This window comes from Arthrobotrys flagrans (assembly GCF_004000055.1).
Source record: "Arthrobotrys flagrans strain CBS H-5679 chromosome Unknown unitig_1, whole genome shotgun sequence".
NCBI classification, from domain to species: domain Eukaryota; kingdom Fungi; phylum Ascomycota; class Orbiliomycetes; order Orbiliales; family Orbiliaceae; genus Arthrobotrys; species Arthrobotrys flagrans.
Window position 1 is genome coordinate 3098111 of NW_027137556.1, and position 18868 is coordinate 3116978.

General features: G+C 47.6%; 5 protein-coding genes across 5 annotated transcripts; 1 reads left to right on the forward strand and 4 right to left on the reverse strand.

Moving 5' to 3' along the window:
* Nucleotides 1-927: 927 nt before the first annotated feature.
* On the forward strand, nucleotides 928-3262 carry DFL_008916 (uncharacterized protein; the record flags this gene model as incomplete). Its single annotated transcript, XM_067638721.1, has 2 exons — nucleotides 928-1975; nucleotides 2043-3262. 2 exons carry the CDS (start codon nucleotides 928-930, stop codon nucleotides 3260-3262), a joined length of 2268 nt encoding a protein of 755 aa, XP_067486582.1.
* A 1127-nt stretch (nucleotides 3263-4389) lies between these two features.
* On the reverse strand, nucleotides 4390-5429 carry DFL_008917 (uncharacterized protein; the record flags this gene model as incomplete). Its single annotated transcript, XM_067638722.1, has 6 exons — nucleotides 4390-4408; nucleotides 4486-4782; nucleotides 4838-4846; nucleotides 4918-5018; nucleotides 5091-5118; nucleotides 5179-5429. 6 exons carry the CDS (start codon nucleotides 5427-5429, stop codon nucleotides 4390-4392), a joined length of 705 nt encoding a protein of 234 aa, XP_067486583.1.
* Nucleotides 5430-6060: 631 nt separating this feature from the next.
* DFL_008918 (uncharacterized protein) lies at nucleotides 6061-7806 on the reverse strand (the record flags this gene model as incomplete). Its single annotated transcript, XM_067638723.1, has 4 exons — nucleotides 6061-6681; nucleotides 6743-7453; nucleotides 7517-7681; nucleotides 7750-7806. 4 exons carry the CDS (start codon nucleotides 7804-7806, stop codon nucleotides 6061-6063), a joined length of 1554 nt encoding a protein of 517 aa, XP_067486584.1.
* A 1381-nt stretch (nucleotides 7807-9187) lies between these two features.
* On the reverse strand, nucleotides 9188-12972 carry DFL_008919 (uncharacterized protein; the record flags this gene model as incomplete). The annotated part of the gene is made up of 5 exons (XM_067638724.1): nucleotides 9188-9361; nucleotides 9418-11654; nucleotides 11722-11898; nucleotides 11955-12207; nucleotides 12271-12972. The coding sequence occupies 5 exons, from the start codon at nucleotides 12970-12972 to the stop codon at nucleotides 9188-9190; spliced, it is 3543 nt and encodes a 1180-aa protein (XP_067486585.1).
* Nucleotides 12973-14743: 1771 nt separating this feature from the next.
* On the reverse strand, nucleotides 14744-16753 carry DFL_008920 (uncharacterized protein; the record flags this gene model as incomplete). The annotated part of the gene is made up of 7 exons (XM_067638726.1): nucleotides 14744-14860; nucleotides 14968-15636; nucleotides 15702-16350; nucleotides 16413-16476; nucleotides 16533-16559; nucleotides 16621-16684; nucleotides 16751-16753. The coding sequence occupies 7 exons, from the start codon at nucleotides 16751-16753 to the stop codon at nucleotides 14744-14746; spliced, it is 1593 nt and encodes a 530-aa protein (XP_067486586.1).
* Nucleotides 16754-18868: the final 2115 nt, after the last annotated feature.

Here is an 18868-nt window from a genome sequence, read left to right on the forward strand (position 1 = left end):
TCCCCTTCATACGTACATACATTTAGCATCTTCGGTCGGCCGCTTTCAAGCTATCTGGCATTGTGGATAGCAAAAGATAAACTAGCTGCTTTTCTTAGTGGGAAACCGAAAGAAGTTTCTTGACTTGCCTTGCGAGCAGGTGCATCTGACCTTAACCCCGTATCGATTCTCTCTTGCCAATTAACCCCTCCTTTCTATCCGGCGCATTGGTATCTTACTTCTTCCTCTTCCTTCCCACCGTTTTAATGTTCCTTCCCTACCCAATATAAAATTAAAAAATTCGCTCCCCTTTTCGCATTTAATTTTTTCTTATTTTCGATCTGGGAATTTTATTTGGGATTGTTTGCATCTGGAGTACGAGGTCTCATCCATCGCCTGTCAGCCAATCCGAAGACAAGCTCACCACTTCCCCTGGTCACAATGCAGCTTGCCAGATAGCAGCCCGCCTTTTTTTCCCTTTCCCCTGCTGCTGTGAGTATCCGTTGCTGTCAACCTGGCCTATCGATTTATCTTTATTCCTCTTTTTCCTTTTCTTTTATTTACCTTTTTACATATACTTAAAGTATATATAAAATTTTACGTTGCATTGCCTGGTGCATGTGCTCTCTGGTCTCAATGCTGTACATGTACTACCCATCGTCACCTTTTTTTTCATCTCAACCAACTTTGTCGTCGCTGTTCTATACTTCCTCATTCTTACGTACTAACCTCTTCCTCCGGGCATCGCAACAGCAGGTCTCCTGTATCACGACCGCCGCCTTTTCACGTCGCACTTGCGGCTCCTTCTCCTTCGACATCCCCCCCTCCCTTTCTCCCTCACCCCTTTCTCCACCGATCCTAGTCGCCTCGTCGTCATCATCGGACCCTGGATCGTACGTAGAGTGATAGGCTAGATTAGGATTGAGAGTGAGAGGAACGGACGTTACAATGGGAAAGCACAACAAGGATCTACCGGCCCGGCCCTCTACCTCGCGGGAGAGGGAAAGGCACCGGTCCAAGGAGAGGTCCGAGGTTATTCGAGAACGATCAAGGAGCAGAGCCCCTTCGAATTCATCAGCAGCCTCTTCTAGCGTCCAAATTCCCGAATATTATCTCCAAGATTTTCGCTCCACACCTCCGTTGCCAGCGCCCGCCAGCCGTCGAGTGAAAGAAGAACAACCGTCCGATATGCGGTCCAACAAATCACCATCGCAGCCGAATACGCTGCAGAAGCCGAGGAGGAAGGAAGCTACCGTCCCGAAACTCATGATCCGAAAGCCCGAAGACAGAGAATACTATATGCCAGAGATACAATCTGCGACTGCGACCACTCCCAGCAGCTCTGGGTTCGGCAAGTTTGGAAGAGGTAGAACGAAAACCAAGGAGTCTCCGACAATGTGCAACTATCCACGGACCCCTAGAGAGGTGCCGAATCCCTCATCTCCGCCACCTCCAATGCCACAACAGCAAACGCAAAGACGGCCATCCGAGCCTCCTAGCTCTTCGGGGTCCGGCCAGCGATCCTCTTCTACCGACGGACGGATTACTTCGAAATTAAAGGCTTCCAAGGCTGCCCTTCAGAGCGAAAGCAAGAAATGGTCTATCAAGGGACAAAACATCTGGGGCAAACTTTCGAAGAATCCCAAGTCGGCAGTATTTGCACCGGCAAGCTTTGGAACATTCCCCTCGAAACCTACAATCGACGTTGTCGGCATGCCATTGCCAGAAGCGACAATCAAAACCAGAGTTGCTAAAGAGTTGGTCCCCGGTGTCGATGCTTCCGCATATTGGTTGCCAGCCATGGCATACCGGCTAATATCGTATCTCAACGTCCACGGGCCTAAAGAGCAGGGTATCTACCGTGTTCCTGGAAGTACGGCAGCGGTGGATAAGATGCGAGAGGAATTCGCTCGCAACCACGATTTCGATTTGTTCCAGGATCCACCGGATGATGTCAACACTGCTAGCAGCTTGTTGAAGAGTTTCATCCGTTCGCGTAAGTTATTTTTTTTGTAGAAGTTTTATATCTCCGGACGACGGTTGCTGATTCGATACATTTCTAGTTCCGGAGCCAATCCTGCCTCCTAAATTCCAGGAAGACCTGTACGAAAAGGTCCGCGACAGTACCAATGCAAAGCAACCCCCGCAGGTATTCGTCGACATGCTTTCGGCTCTGCCGCCTCAAAACTACTATCTACTTCAACTCTTAACGAACCACCTCTCGAACGTTCGACTCGCGGAGGATGTCACCCGCATGGGTCTCTCGAATCTGGCAATGATCTTCTGTAGCACCATGAAAATGGACAGGTACATTTTCCATTGGCTTGTGGGAAGTTGGTCGGATTGCTGGGGCGGTTGTTGGGCTGAGGAGCAGATGGCGGCGGCTGGTGGTGTGAGGGTTAGCTTTGATACTCGCTCCGAGACTTCGAAGTCCGCAATGAGCAGCCGGAAGGACGAACCGATGGGTCTGGGGATCAGAAGCAACGATGGACGTAGTAACGGCGGGAGAAGTCACGGTGGACGCAGTCAGGACGGGCGAAGCTATGATGGTCGCAGTGACCGTCGGAATAGCCAGGAATTAGACATCCCTCTCCCGCCACTACCTACGCCCAGGGAGCCTTCCCCTTCGGCGAGCACGATCGGCAAATCTAGCAGCAGGAAGCGGATGTCCGGTATCCACGATGCCCCCGATACGGCGTTTGACCCCGAGCGCGGCCGGAAACGTGCCAGCCGGGAGATCGACTGGCCATCCCCACCCACCCCTTCCACGATCAAACATCATCGACGGCTGTCCTCTGCGGAGTCGATCGTCAGCACTTCGAGCATGACGGGAAATGCCTCTTTCGGACCCGGAGGAGCGACAATTCGCCAAGTTCCACGGGAATCTAGAGAGCATGATCCGTTGTCCCCTCGCATCAACGAACTCATCGGATCGTTCCGGATGCGAGCCAAGGAACGTCGCAGCGTCGATGTCTCGCAGCTTGCTATCCTAGCTCAGCAAGCTTCGTTGCATTCTCCAGGGATTCCTCCACTCCCTACAGACTCACCAAAGATCCGGCAGGGACTTCTTCATGCCGCAACCGAACCCATCCCCCCCCGGCAGCCCCTGACGGGAAGCTCGAGAAATGCTTCTCACAATGTTTCGGGGTCGCCGAAACCAAAGCAAGGGCAGCAGAGAGCTCGGTCTGCCGAACGAAGCTCTCAACCTCGAGAGGTTGAGCTGCTGCCACCGATGCCACCATTGAGTCCTCTCCTGGCAGGACCAAACTACGGCCACTTCTAAACTCTCATACCCCCTTTCGATTCTCTTTGCTCATTCCTAATCTATGTGATCGGTACAGCTATGCTTCCTTTCCAACCTCCACTTCTTTTCAATATATATAAAAGTTTAATTTTCACTTCTTGCTTTTCACCTGTTCATATTTTCTTTACTTCATCCGTCTCATGCATGTGTTTCGGGATGCATTGGATATTCCACTTTTTTTTTTTTCTGCTCACGGAGTTGATATACTTAATGGAGGTTGAGTTTCCCCCCTTCTTGCTTAGCAGCTTTTGCTTCTACTTGAGCGACCTCCTCTTACCCTTTTTTTCTCTCTTTTATATATCATATCATACGTTCACAACATTTTTAATTTCCATCTTTTTTTTTAATTATTTTTTTTTTTTAATTCATTCTTCCGCCGTTGGCTGTCATATTTCATGTTGCGCATAGCGAACTCGATTGGTGTTGCCTTTTCGTTTCTTTTCTTTCTCGGTTTCATTTCTTTACTATTGGCAGAAACGAACGTATAATTCTAGTGTGGGGGCTTGGTTGATCCAAGCTCTTTTTTTATTATCATTTCTTTTTTCTTTTGGATCATGGCATCATGAAAATGGAATTCAAAGCGGGAGTTCAGGTTCTTCTTCTTGGACTTTTTTCCCGATCATCTCTCTCCACATTTAACTCGGTACGATTCGTATTGATATTTACATCTCTTCCTCCGTTGCAATTGGGTTTATATAATGCGGTCCGTTTATAGATTTCATGCATGGTTTCCTGGTCCTTTTTTGTATCTTGGATTGTGTCCCGTGGTTTAGTTTGCGGTATACCCCCCCTCCCTTCTATAGCTATTATATCGATAACTTGACTTTTGGAAGTGGGAATGTACAGTCGGTGATATCGATCGAGTCTTCATCCGGAGCTTGATAATTTGTTAAATTCGATATCGATATCGTATTGAATATAGGATTTGATCCAATTACCCCCGGTTGGTATCTCCTAATATCAGAGCTGGACCTTAACGGGTCCGCGCAGTGGAAAAGCCGAAGCTGTACGTATAAATACACCTAGAACAAAAACTTTGACGAAAAAGAAGGGCACGCCAAAACAAAAGCCCGTATACGCAGTCCGATACATACCCTCCAAAAGAATCACCCACCCCTCGTCAACCTACGATCCAAAGTATCAGCCTCCCATACTCCCCAAAAGAAAAGCAATCGATAGGAAAGGGGGAAGGGTAAACTCACCCCTCCCTAACCAACTTCATCTCCCCTTCCTCCTCATCTCCATCCACCACCTTCTGCTTATCGACCGACTCCGAACCCGTTCCCTCCGCCCTTCCTTCCTCTTCCGATTTCTTCTTCTTCTCGTCTTCCTCGGCACACCCGCAGTGGTATTTATCGGCGATGGTGCCGCAGTCGAATATGGGTTTTCTCAAACGTTCGTTAACGGCGTTGTGGACCACGCAGCCCCATTGGGAGGCTGCATCCCGAGAGGAGGTTTGGGGAGGGTATTTTTGGAGGAGGAGGCGGAAGTGGGTTGCACTATTTTTTTTATGTCAGATCGAGATCCATATTTCTGGGGAACGGGAGGGAATACCATTCACCGCTGTTAAGGTCGATGGACATGTTAGTTGTAACGGTGTTCAACAAATATGTATATACGGGGTACCATCTCACCAAGGATACAACCGCCCGAAGAGATACAGATACGATTTCAACGCCTCTCGTTCGTCCGTCGTCGGTTTCTCGGGGAATCGTGCGAGCATGGTGTGGAGTAACTGCGATTTCATAATCCCCAAAAGTCAGCTCCCTCCGCTCCCTTTCTTTGCAAAGTGTTCCCATATCATTACCTTCCAAGACGCCCTTCCTAATTCCTGCCTACGCAACCGATCCATCAGCCATCCAATCCAAAAAAAAATAGAAAAAAAAAAAAAGTACTTGATAGTCTCATTCCCCAGCTTCGGCATGATAACCTCCCCGGGCGCATGCATCTCCGGCGTCCTAAAACCGGACAACCCATCCCCTTTCTTCCATGATGATGATGAAGATGAACTCGAAGAATAACTCTGTTCCGGCGAACCATAAGGCGATGCTGTTCGTGACGATGACGAGGGGAACAAAAGGTACGAGTAGAAGAAGATGAAGGCGGCGATGATGGCAATGTAGGTTATCGGACGGTTGCGCGACATCTTGGGGGGTCTGGGTTTCATGTACGGCGGCATGAATTGCGCCGGGGTCCTTCCTTCGACGTTCGCGTGGAGGGAGTTGTAACGTTGGCGGGGATGATTGTCGAAAGACAAAAAGTTACGACTGGCGCGCCAAACTGCAGGTCGCCCAGCTCGGTCGCAAGATATCGACGTAAAACGAAAGAAACTTGGTCGTAAAGAGAGAAACGAAAGGGAGGAGAGAGAGATAAAAGAATTTTGGCAACCTCGGGAGCTTAATAGCTCTTAGGGTCGTCTCCGGTCCAACCAGGGGAAATATCTCACATGTTCAATATCAGATTGGAATCTGGTTATCAGGGGTGTGCCCGCATTTGAGGCCAAAATGTTAAAACATGCCCAAGCGAAACAGTAACCCCGGTCAGGCCACAATCGGGCTCTTTCGCCTCCACCCGTTCGTTCACATTCACCTCATATGCCTGACTTGAGCACGGACGGGCGCATGCGCAGACGTGTCAAGTATTTGTAACTCCAAAGATACCGATATAAGATAATACCCAACATCTATATAATATTCCAAGACATCCAACTTTTAAGACAAAAGATAACAAACCCAACCGGCAGACATCTCCAGCCGCCGACGCTTTCCTGGCTTGGTTTAGTGCTTCCACAACCTCACCGCTTTGTCCTTCCCGCCGCTACCAACCCTCATCCCATCAGGGCTCCAATCCACCGCAAAAACCTCATCTTTATGTCCCGGCAGATCCACCGCCAACTTCCCTTTCCTGGCATCCCATACCTTCAACGTCGTATCCTTGCTCGAACTGACCAGCAACCTCGAATCCGGCGAAAAAGCACACTGATAAACCGCTCCAACGTGACCTCTCAAACTCGACAAAAACTCTCCGGTCCTGGCGTCCCACAATTTTACGTGGTTATCGAACGATGCAGAAGCGATCAGTCGCCCATCGGGTGAGAAGGTAACGTGGTTTACTAGCTTTTGATGGCCGAGAAGGCGTTTTACGGGTTTCGTGTCCTTGGAGGGTTCCCAGAGGTACATTGTAAAATCGTCACTGGCGGAGACAAGACGTTCGATGATTTGTCCGCCGATTGTTGCGGCTTTTTCGTAGCGTTCTTTTGCTAGTTTTTTCTTTTCTTCGTAGGTCGATGGGGATTTTCCGGTGTGATCGTAGAAGCCGGTACGTAGGACGTGGTCGGTCGAGAGTGCCAGATGGTTTACCCAGTGTGAATGCGATTTTAGGGTGTGCAGCAGTTTTCCCTGCAGACGTCCCCCGTTCGTTAGTATCCACCTCGACCGAGATACGAAGTAAAGAACGTACATCCTTCCCATCCCACACTTTGATCAACTTATCCTGCGACCCGGAATAAATAAACCCATTCCCACCCCACCTAACACAGGTAACGCTGGCAGCGTGCCCACTCATAGCCATCTCCACCCTCCTCAACTTCGCATCCCAAACTCTAACCGTGCAATCCTTCGACGAGCTCACAAATCTCAACGAATCCTCCTCCATCCTCAGATGATACGGTTCCCACGCCAATCCCGTAACCCAAGCGGCATGTCCCTTCATAGCATCACCCAACGGAGCACCGGTTTTAGCATCCCACAGACGAACCGTTTTATCATAACTCCCCGTAACGATATATTTTGCACATGGGGAATAGGAAACGCAAAGAATCCACCCCGTGTGGCCCTTTAACGTTTTCATGGGGGTTTCGGTTTCGCAATCCCATATTCTGGCGGTATTATCGCCTCCACCGGTGACCATACGACTGGAACTTTGTGGTGAGAAACATACGGCCAGAATAGCCTGTTCGTGACCTGCTATCGACGAAGAACACCGAGATACGGGACGGACGCGGAAGATGGCTTGTGGGGTGTAGAGAACCGTCAGGAGGTCTTCGGTTGTTTTGTGCCCGGGTTTTAGGACTGAGGTGTAGATGTCGTCGGTGATGTCTATTACGTTTGCGGGGTTGGTTTCGGCGCTATTTTTGGCGACGCAGAAGGTGTAGGGGAGGGGGTCGTCGGTCTGGTTGGGATATAAGAATATATACTAGATAGAAGAGGTATTGGTATTGTGAATGTGACATACGGTTCCGAGTAAATCGTTCAACAACAGCTCCAGTTGCTTAACGGTAGTACCACCGGGGACTTTGATCGGTGTTTTATCATTTTCGCCGGTGTCGGAAGCACGGAACTGGATCAAAATATCCGGAAGGTCCGAGGGTATCTCTGCGAATTCTGCTTGCTCTGTAGTCTATAATCCAATAGTCAGAGATATAATTTTAGATATATTAAAAAGCAAAACACGAATCGCATAGATACCTTCTTCTGTTCTGCGAGCTTTATACGCTTGCTCTTGGGGGGTACCAGTGTCGCCATTGTCCGATGATGCTGTGCAGATGTCTATGATTGAAGTCTAAAATTCAAAGATGGGAAGAAAAAAAAGGTTTGGGATCATGCTCAGTCATTGCTGGGTACAGGGATCAGAGCTGTTGCCCGCCGACGCCAAGCTTCTGGCGCGGGGAGGTCCCGGTCAAGGGTTAGATTCCAACACGCAACACGATATCATCGACATGTCTAGAGATGGGAGTCGGTTGATACTAGACTTGAATTGTAGATGATTAGGCATGAAATCCACACACCCAGCATTGAATCCGAGCGGGAGAATTCTACTAGCTCTACCCTTGCTTGCATTTGGTTGTACGGAAGCGCACTCGGCAAGGTCGATGATGTAGCGTATAACTGTGCCGCCTCGCGCGGCTTGCTTGGTTTCCGTGGGACTTGCTTATTAGCAGTCGTTTTTCGCGACATCTTAGTTCCAGCCTCGAAAAGCTTAAAGTATACGGGGGTTCTTCACCAGCTTGCCGATGAGGCAACGAGGAAGGGTTGGGAAGTCCAGATAGATCTTTAGAACAAGGCGCTCGATTGGTCGTGATTGTAATGCTTTTTATTCTTCTAGACTATTTAGCTATTCTAGACTATATCACTAGATACTAAATAAGTATAGGTAAGTAAGAGTAAGCAACTGATACTAAAACAAACTTAAAAGAACATCGATATCGCAATATCCACAAGACATGGACGGAATGGTAATATAATAATGATGACAACATGAACAGCGAATTTGCAAAGCAAATGAGACTGAAGCCGGGACTGGGACCGAGACCCCGAATTTAAACAGGAAAGAAAAACGCTCGACATCGACAAAACGCAGATCTCAGCGATAGGTGCATCCAATATACATATGTAATCTGCATGTGAAGAAAGAAATGGGTAGCAGGAATAAAGCATTTGAAGTACTGTAGTGATGTCTGTGTAAACGAATGACCGGCCGAGTCCCATATATCCCGAGTACCCCCATATTTTAGTGTTCCGTTGCGCTCCTAATATTTTTTTTTAAAGAAAAAGCACATAAAGATCAAGTCAAATAACGGAGGGAGAAAAAAGATAAAACGATGACCAAAGATGTTTTTTTTGGGAATCCCACTGACGCCTGTCCTTGCGTAGTGGAACTGGAGCAAAGACAGAAGGAAAAGAAAGTCAACAAGAACAGATCCGATACACCATAACTCCGATGCTAACGCCATGCAGGGAAGACCAAACCCAAACGAAAGGAAAAATAATAAAACTGAAGGGATTTAAAATAACTATTTCCCCCATGCACGCTAGCTTCCGTATTCAAGATAATCCGTCATGTTGGTAATCGAAACATATATACTTTGCGTAAAAGATTCCCGCGAGGGAGGAAGACTGTAGAGGTTTAGGATGTAAAGTAGGTTCTCCACATGGCTTCATCTTGGATTTCGTCTCTCACAAGATGAAACATGTTGACGAGGAGGGTTGGGAATCTGGAGGTGAAGTAGTTTAGGTAGCCGTCGGGTAGTTGACCAACAGTCGCTTGTACGGCTGGTGGCAGGTCTTGGTAATGGTGTTTCTGAAGAAGAAAATTAGCATTTCGTTCACATTGGTATCTGCGAGATCTGTATTTACCTTATTTCGCAAAGCCCGAAGAAGATCAAGCATCCTATCCCCTTGATACTTCCTGTGCTTTCCTAGATTGTCAATCAATCCCTTGTCCAGCTTTTTATACCAATCTCCATTGAAGGTGGGCTTCGCGTAACTCTCGAGCTTTTGTAGCAGAGGCGAGGGAGGGTCCCTCTCCTCCTTCTCAAAGCGATCCGATACATCTAGAAGGAAATTTAACTTTTTCTCTACCGACCAGAAGAACGGATGCGTAAGAACTGTGGTAGCATCGGGTCTCGCCTTGGGGTTTCGGGCGATCATGCTCGCGATCAGATCGCTGGCTTCGGATCCCGAATCGCCCAACACGTCTAGGCCGGAGAGATTGAATTTGCCGGTGATGATATTTCCTTCTCGAAGGTATCGGTCACCGAAAGGATGACCGCCCCCTGTAAGGACGAAGTAGAAGACACATCCCAACGAAAAGATATCTATGGCTCGTGTGGCTCTCCTATTCGTTAGAGTATCGAGCACCGACGAATCGGATGTGGATCCGTTGGTATGCTCTGATAGGCTAGATATTGTCGCATCACCGGATTCACCTATCAGGAGTTCTGGCGCACGCCAGCCAGATGTACCTGCAGCATGTGCCGTAGTCGCTCGGAAAGAGCTCTGATCGGCCTCGAGCTTTTTGCAAAGTCCGAAGTCAGATATCAAAATCTTCGGGTGCTTGATTTCTGACGGATCCCGAAGGCTTCGTTTCGGCTCTGCCACCAGGATATTCTGTGGCTTGATATCGCGGTGAACGATTTTGAGGCTATGCAGGTGCTGTACACCCATTGTCATTTGCCTTAGAACTTCAGGGGGGTTCATCAGTTCTAGGATATGCCTGTGCTGGGCAGCCTCAAACACGTCATGGAGCGAAGCAGGACATAACTCCAAAGCAATGTAAAGGAAGAGATTCGTCTGCTTCTGACAGAAGTACCTGATGACGTTGGGGTGGTCGTCAACCTTCTGTAGCAGGTTGACTTCGTGAGATGCGATATCGTACGAGTCAATAAAAAGACGCTTCACAGCGACCTCTCTATCACCAAACTTTCCTTTGAAAACGCGAGTTCCGTGGCTTCCGTAACCCAACACGGTATTGGTGACAAAAAGGTCTTCCGCAACTTGGCCGTTACCATTTTCATCGAGGAGTAACAGCTCGGGGTTGCGGATTATCGAGCCTCCGGCCTTTCCTCCGGAAAGGTCTTCTGGTTCGCTAACGTTCAATTTTTTCTCCTCGCCCTCGCTTTCTTGGGTCTTCTTCTTTCTCTTCCGGTTTCCTCGGGCACCACGTTTTCTACTTTTCTTAGGAGTAGATGGCGCTGATGGCTTGTCACCGTCGTTTTGTTCTTCATTATCGGACCCTCCTTCCTGGTCTTCTTTGACGTCGACATCGTTAGAATCGGCAAATGTTACAGCCTTCTTGTTGGGAGGAACAATCTGTGGGACCGGAACGACAACGAAATCATCTGGTGTTGCTCCATTGTCGATTTCCGTGGCAAGTTGTGGTGGCAATTCTTCTTTGATGATAACTTGGACGTCCTTGACTTCGGTTTCAATTTGTACCGGAACGGGCTCTGGGGCGATAGGCTGTTGTACTTCTTCATTCGTGAAGGTCTCCTTGATCATGGGCGTGTTGGGACTGATGTCGAGTATCTGACGTGTCGTACCGCTTTGCAAAGGTGATGGGAGTTGCTGGCGGAATCGACGAAGTGCCAACGAGAGGTCTGTGGAATGCCTTCCGGCGAACCACATCAACGACATCATTATAACAAGAGCAACGACTTGGAGAGCAGTGTTCTCCTTCAATGGCTCCCGAGGATCCCCGGGGACATGGCCACTACTAGCATGTGAACCGGATTGTTGAGACATATTTGAGTCGGATGAGGGTCCTTCGAGGGTATTCGGAACTCGAAGCTGGAAGCCCTTGATGGTACGTCTCCCTTGGAGAGCATCTCGGCGCTCCTTCAAGCCCATTGAAAACCATTTGTTGTTAGGGAGAGTAGCCGCATCGGTTGAGAGGCTGTTTCCTTCTTCCGATAAATCCGGCAAGGCAAATACACCATTGCCGCCATCGAGGCTGGCCAGTATCCGTCTTCCATGATCCTGCGATGGCGCTTTAGGGTGTGGTAAAAGCACAAGGCTCTTGTCGTGGACGTTACTGGCTAGATCAAATATTTGAGCAACAGCTTCCTCGTAACTCGCCATGAATTTTCGTTTATCTTTGTTGTGAAAATCAGCGCAATCGCTCCAAAAATAGGTTATTTAAAAATAGAGGAGGAATCATACCTTCGACGATATCACGGCAAAGGAGCCCACCGCCCGGAAGAGGGAAAAAGTATTTGTTATCCAAGCTGACCTTGTACTGCTTCTCGAGATCAACGTTCTGCGAGCCAATACCCCACTCGGTATACCTTAAAGTCCACAACTGTCCCCTGTCCTCATGTGAGATGTCGACAGTATAATCTTCAGGGGATAGTTAGCTTGGGTTTCACTACAAAAGGAGGGTACAATGGTTTCACCTGTTCGTGCAAGGCTGACTTTGCGAACGGTACACTCCTCATCATCATCATCGTCAAGGCCTTCTAGTCTAGTCCGTTTTATGCACTTGTCTGGTAGCCCATTTGAGATGCTACCACTGCTAGTGGAAAGGAATTTCCCGGTTACGGGATTGATGGTATAAATATCAGTGTCTTTAGTGCCCCGCAAGATCATTCCATTTCTAGCCTGATAAGGCGAATGATCGCAAATATATTTCATAGATTGGAGGGCACCCTGAAGAGCATGTTAGATACTATATAATATATATCCGGGCCTGTCGGGAAATATGGGTCTTACCTTTTGCAGACCGTTACTAAGAGAGTGTGAATAAAGAGTTCCTCCATTCCCTGGTTCGATTATCCAATCGAGATCATTGTCATTATCGTCGTCTAGTTGGACATGGCGTGTGACGTTCCAAAGAGGGCTACTCGTAACATTCCAAAGAGGAACCCCAGTCGTCCGATTCGACGCTGTGATGTTCCCGTTCATGGTAATGGCGATATAGAGATCCTCCAATTTCCAATCCGACAGCGATCTCATAGTGCCAGTAAATGGGTCGACAGGTCGGGCACTATTTTCTACATGTTCGAAAAGAGTCGACGGTGGATTGACAATTGGGTTGGCAATTGTTGCGAGCGAATCTTCAGGTTTGATTGGACTTGGAACATCCCCAGCATAACTCTCAACAGATGGACCCCTGCTTCCCGCATTTTCAATATCTTCTTTGGCAACTGAACGTCGTCTTTTGTCGGAAGTTTGATAAGAACTCGGTGGGATGATGTGCCCCTTCGCCTGCTGCGTCTCCTTCTCCGCCAAATTCTCGTCTAATTGTTTATTAATGTCGGCATTCCTCGAAGCAGAATTTCCCGTGTACGCGGATTTCTGAATCACCTTCTCAGCACCGATGACCTGCAACAGAGCCGTGAAAACGAAGAAAAAAGTTAAGATAAAATTTAAAGTCACACTCCGGCGCATGCCTACTGTCGATAAGGCTCTCATGATGAATGGTGGGGTTTTAGTCCTACAGGGACCCCTGGGGAGAATTCCCGAGGCGTTCCTTCAGGAGCTTTCTTTTGTCGGGACGATTGCGTTGTCAACAGATTGTTTTTTTTTAGTAGAAGGCTTCACCGAAGGAAGCATCCGTCCAAGTCGTCATCCAGCCGAAAAGGATAGAGTGGTGAGACCACCGGGTCGTAAGGACAGTAGTGAAGTCGGTATTCGGTGGTCGGAAAAGTGATAGGAGAGATTGGAGGAGGGCGGATTTAGAGGAGGTGGTTGTGGTGGAAGTGGGTGTTGATGGTGGGTGAGGAGGTTTAGATGGGAAGGGCAAGACAAGACACAAGAAGGAACGGGCCTCCCCAAAATTGCCAATCTTATTTTGTGGGTGGGAGACAACACAACCAAACGTCGACGCTCAACAACTTCTATAAAATATAATATCTCCTACGACTTCCTGCATATGCTTCACTCTAACTAGCGAACGAACTAACAATAATCTTGTTAAACGGTGACAGGAAAGAGAGAAAAATTTTGGTTATTTTGCACAGCGGAATGGCTGCCAGCTGGTGGCGGGCATGGGACCTCCAGATAGCACGACGTACTGGACTGCACCAACACCGAATGGTCTCAATGCAGATGCTTGATTTGTCTCCAAACCCACCAACTTCCCTCACTAACCGAACGCTAGCAATCATGCCAATCAATATAAATCCCACTAAGAGGATGGGAGGTAATTGATGAGCAAAGCTTTACTCTCTCGAGCTTGCTACATTCCATAGACCGTCGATAGTGCTTTCAAGTTTCGATGGAGACACCTTCCGAGGCCGAGGCCGAATCTATCCTACACCACTCTGGCTACTGGTACTACTGCATACGCCTGCATGAGAAAATCCCAGATCATCAAAAGAACATACCACCATGTATGTTTGTCGCTTTGTATGTAAGTAGTATGAACTGGTGGAAATCTGGCCAACAGTGGGACGCTTTTTTAATTTACTACCTTGTTTAGACCCGCCCTGTGGGACAACATGATGTGCGAGATTTTAAGTTGCAACTACCTGCTTCCCCATGGGAATACAGACACCTTGAATCGTCCTTGTCGATTGGCTTGTCTGTTATAAAATGTTATGTGAAAGTACAGGCATCGCAAACGGATTCGACGTAGGTTTGAATGTCCAACCGCAAACGACTTTCCTAAAGTTCTCATTGTCCGGTGGTCCGTTTAATTCTCAGCGGAATGCCTGTGAAGAAATTGATCTCATGCAATGATGCACGTTGGCTAAAAGAAGTTTTTTTTTTTTTTCATGGCTTGCATTTATTTCAAACCCTATAAGTAAAATGTTGTGCTTCGAGGGTTTCGAAGGTATCGGCTCGACATTCTCAGCCGCGTAATTCTGGGCCCACAATCGAGTTTTTCGTTAAGCCATGTTCGGCCAGGCGAGGACGGAGATTGTTTTTCCATGGCATGCAACCTTGGAGCCGGCCATGACAGGCTAATATAAATTTCCATTGCCTTCGATGCAACAGCTATGGATTCCACGACCAGTCCCAGCACATTTGGCTAAACCGCCATTGTCATGCGACCGAACGGATGAGTAACGGTAAAAAGCACGTGTGTGTATGTATGTCTTGAAGTGTATCGATGCATCCTTGATATTGAACTTTTATCCTACATCTATGTTTGACGCCGGAAAACCTGGCCGTATAATTTTTGGTCCTTATGCTTTTTGATCGACACAAATTCAATCTGGGGATGTACTTCTGCTCGAAATTACATTCGGTCTCTCCTTCTTGGTGCCGCCCTGATGATATTATCCACCCGCAACAACATCTCTGCAGCTTCAGATGCCGACGACACAACAGCTCGCTTCAACTTGTAGCTTTCAATCTGCAGGAAACCTTGTTAGCTAAAGGAACCGGTAATGCATCGTGTTTGAGCGGAAAGGAAGGTGTGGGCTGCATGTTGTTGAAATAGATGTAGGGGGGGCAACTTACAACGCCCAGATCACGCATGTCGGCAATCTTTCCGCCCGGTGTCATCAGATCCAACCCTGAATTTGAATGACCGCTGTAAATCGCGGATCTCAATTTGGCTACGAGTTCGCTGGAGTCGAACCCTGCATTATCCGCAAGAATGGTTGGGAGTTGTCGCAGGGCCTTTGCGAAGGCTTCAATAGCCAAGGCGTGCTTTCCGTCCGCATTCTGAGCCTCGGTGTCGACGGCCTTAGACATCAGCATCTCAGAGCAGCCACCACCAAGAACGGTCCTTGTCTCAACAACGGTTTGCGACAAAACCGATAGGGCATCATGCAAAGATCGATCGGCTTCCTCCAAAAGATGCTCCGTAGCTCCACGCAGAACAATAGTGCAGGCCTCACCAGCAGCAACTCCAGAGAATTTGATGAGAGTATCCTCTCCTATTACGACCTCCTCAATGAGATCACAGTGTCCCAACTTCACGCTCTCAGGGTGATCGAAGGTCGATGCGATTTCACCCCCCGTAACCAAAGCCAAACGTTCGATACCATCGAAATCAGCATGTTCTATCGACACGATACCAGCATCGGCAAACAGCTGCTCGGGCCAATTGTAGATAAGCTGTCGGTTGATAAAGCAGTTGATTCCGTGAGCCTTGATCTTCTCGACCTTCTGCTTCATTTTTTCCTGTTTAAAAGTTAGCTGTACTGTCTTTTTTTATAAATGTGCACAATCCGATACACTCTGCATACCTTCTCTGCTCTTTCAAGCTCGGCAAGCTTGCCTGTCGAATCGACCTTAACGCGGGCACCGAATATCTTGATCTTATCGGTATCCATAGCCGTATTCGCAACCAAAATCTTAGCCTTCTCCAACCTCTTGGGCTGGTTAACACCAATCTTCTTGTCCAAAATAAACCCTTCGTCCAAGTAAGAATCGATCAACTTGCCACCAGCTTTCTTGATAATCTGAATGTTGGTAAGATTCGTGCTGCCCTTCAACCTCAACACGGCATCGACAGCAATCTTCGCAAAGTGCTCTTTATCCTGGCTTAAAACCTTCGAGCTTAAAGTAGTCCTGGCTATGCTCAATAAGTCTTCCCTCAAAGCTGCAGCATCAGATCCATGGTCCACAGCGGCCTTCTGCAGTGCCCTCAAAGCTGCCTCCTTGGCTGTTCTAAACCCTGCTATTATTGTTTGCGGGTGGATCTTCTGGTCGATAAGCTTCTCGGCTTCGCGTAGAAGTTCGGCAGCCAAAACGCAGACGGATGTTGTTCCATCACCAACTTCATCGTCCTGGACCTTGCTGATGTTGACAAGAACTTTAGCGGCGGCGTTGTCGAGGGCGATGCTCTTCAGGATAGTAGCGCCGTCGTTTGTAACCGTGATTTCGCCAGTCGATCTGATTTAACATCGTAATTAGCTTTCAGAAAGCAATAGAAAGGTGTTGGCAAGATAGCATACGCCGACTGCAAGATTTTATCCATCCCCTTCGGTCCTAATGTCGACTTGACGAGATCGCCAACAGCTACCCCCACGAGTCAGCCCACCGTTCCTTAAGCTCCATCATGAGATTAGTCGTACCGATAGCTCCAACGAAGGCAGAAAGACCTATTTGAAATAGACGTAAGCTTCCGATTCGATGAAATCCGGGTGGTATAGTTAAGCATACGCGCATTCTCGCCCTTCTCCTCTGTGACCTCGTCACCGAAGATGTTTACAGGATTAAAGCTTGCCTGGAAACGCAAAGAGTTAGCTTTGAAGGTATATTGCAAAGTAGAGTAGTGGCGAACTGTGTATACCATTTCAAAAGTATGATTCTGAGGGTATAGTGTAGGAAATGGCGATCTGATAGGGGTGTTGACGTGAGGATAGAGAGCTTGGTGCTGTGTGGACGCTGTAACTTTTTTTCGGTTTTGGAGGGGCGTTTGTCACCAAAGTTTATCGATACTGTGTTTGGTGGGTTGGTGTGGCGCAGTGGATTACTAGCCACACAGTATGGCGTAACACAAAAAATGCAACAAGTCACCACATTAAGCTATTTCGCACTTTGGAAATTTCGAGAGCTCGAGAGATGCCTTGGCTTCAGTTAATTATCTAATTAAATATCCACTGTGGGGAACAATCTGGAGCTACTTGATGGAGACCCATTTACTAAGCTAAGGTATCATATTACACTACTTTATGTACCTAGCGATTCCCACTGTCCTGAGAATAAAATAGAACCCTTCCAGCTTGGATTAGAAACGTCCACAACTGAGATAAATTTATAAAGGTATGTATTAATCCTAACACTTAAGCACTCGAACTGTTAAGAGCTTAAGATGTATTGGGTCGATTCAATTACCAATTAACCAAGAGACCATCAACTAGATTCAACATTGATAACTAAAAGAAACATGACCTAACTGATCTACGGCAACCGCGATATAACTCTAAAGCGGTATCAGGACTCGAACAATACCAAAAAAAGACATAAGATAAAACCCAAACCCCAAAAGACAAAGGCAACCATAAGGTAATCGCAGAATCCCTCCAGCTTCTTTCTAAATCTGCAAAGTTTATCAAAAAGAAAATAAAAATTCAACATCTTATATGGTCCTAAAATAAGCTCTATCGCCTTGATATTTTCTTCGGCTTGATCTATTTCCTAGACAGCGTTGAAAACTCGATCGAACGAAATATTTCCGCAAAAGTGGGATCGCCAAGTTTTAAGTGAAGGCAGGGCCGCCGGGACCCTATCCAACTGAGAGTTAGCAACGGTATGCTGGTAGTACTAGTTGGGATCTAGTAATATATCAGGGGATTAACGACGCACATTAAATGCCCGTGGACTACCTGTCAACATGTCCCTGTAGTCTCCATGCATTTATTTCATTCCTTTCCTGGGCTATGGCTGTTTCCAGCCTACTGATCGCGGAAAGGTCAGGCGATTGTGCCATTTTAAGAGTACCGACCTCTCTCTGCAGTTGAATAATCTTCTTGCTTGCTCGTTCTATTGCGATACAAGTCCGACAGTTCTTGCCAGTGTCTTGGTAGTGGTCTATCACGGCGTTGGGGCAGGGATCATCAATAGGATGTTTGGAGCAGTGGTGAATTTGTTGGGATTGGAATACCCCCCCGCAACTGTATCGCTTCCAAATATGCCGACACTGTGATGGCTCCTCCATCACCATGTAGGAATGCTGTTGAATGTATATGGAAGAAATTTTGATAATTTGAAATGCAGCCGTTGCCAGCTGACAGATATATGTAAAAGAAGGTGTATTATTGGAACCGTCAATACCCGTGGTTTCGAAGACGGCTGTTTCAAAGATAAAGAGAGAAGGAAAAGGAGGAAAAAAGATTCAAAGTTGTATACCATGAGTCTTAAAAATTAGCATGCGGTGTCGCGATTACATATTGTCGAGATTCCGACTTGCTTTTATAGACTTTCCAACAATATGTCCGAAACGATGGCTGAAAAGATTTCCCGCGCGACTTTGCCTGTCTCTAGCCTAGATTTATCTCAAGTGGCACAAGTTGCAACTTACAGCTATGTCAGTACTAGTCCCGACTTACAAGCAAGCTGCGGCAACTCCGTCGACAACTTACAATCACGTTGTTCCGTCTCCGGGCTAACGCCCGCCAAGCTCAAAGTTTGCCTCGTACAGCGTCAGTCGACTCGCTAGTCGTCCGAAGGGTCACCCCCCCGGCTCATGGTTATACGGGATTATGCCAACCGTTGTGGAACTTGTCGAGACATTCGAACCCTCGTGCATGTGAAAAAGCAACCCTTAATCGAACTAAGGTGTGTGTAATCCAACATCATAAGCCTTGTGATTGGCATCGACGTGATGTCAGTGACTGGATGGGGGGTACAGCCGTTGACCGCCATCTACTCCATCCTTGGTACCGTGAAACAGCTGGGGTGCCTCGTG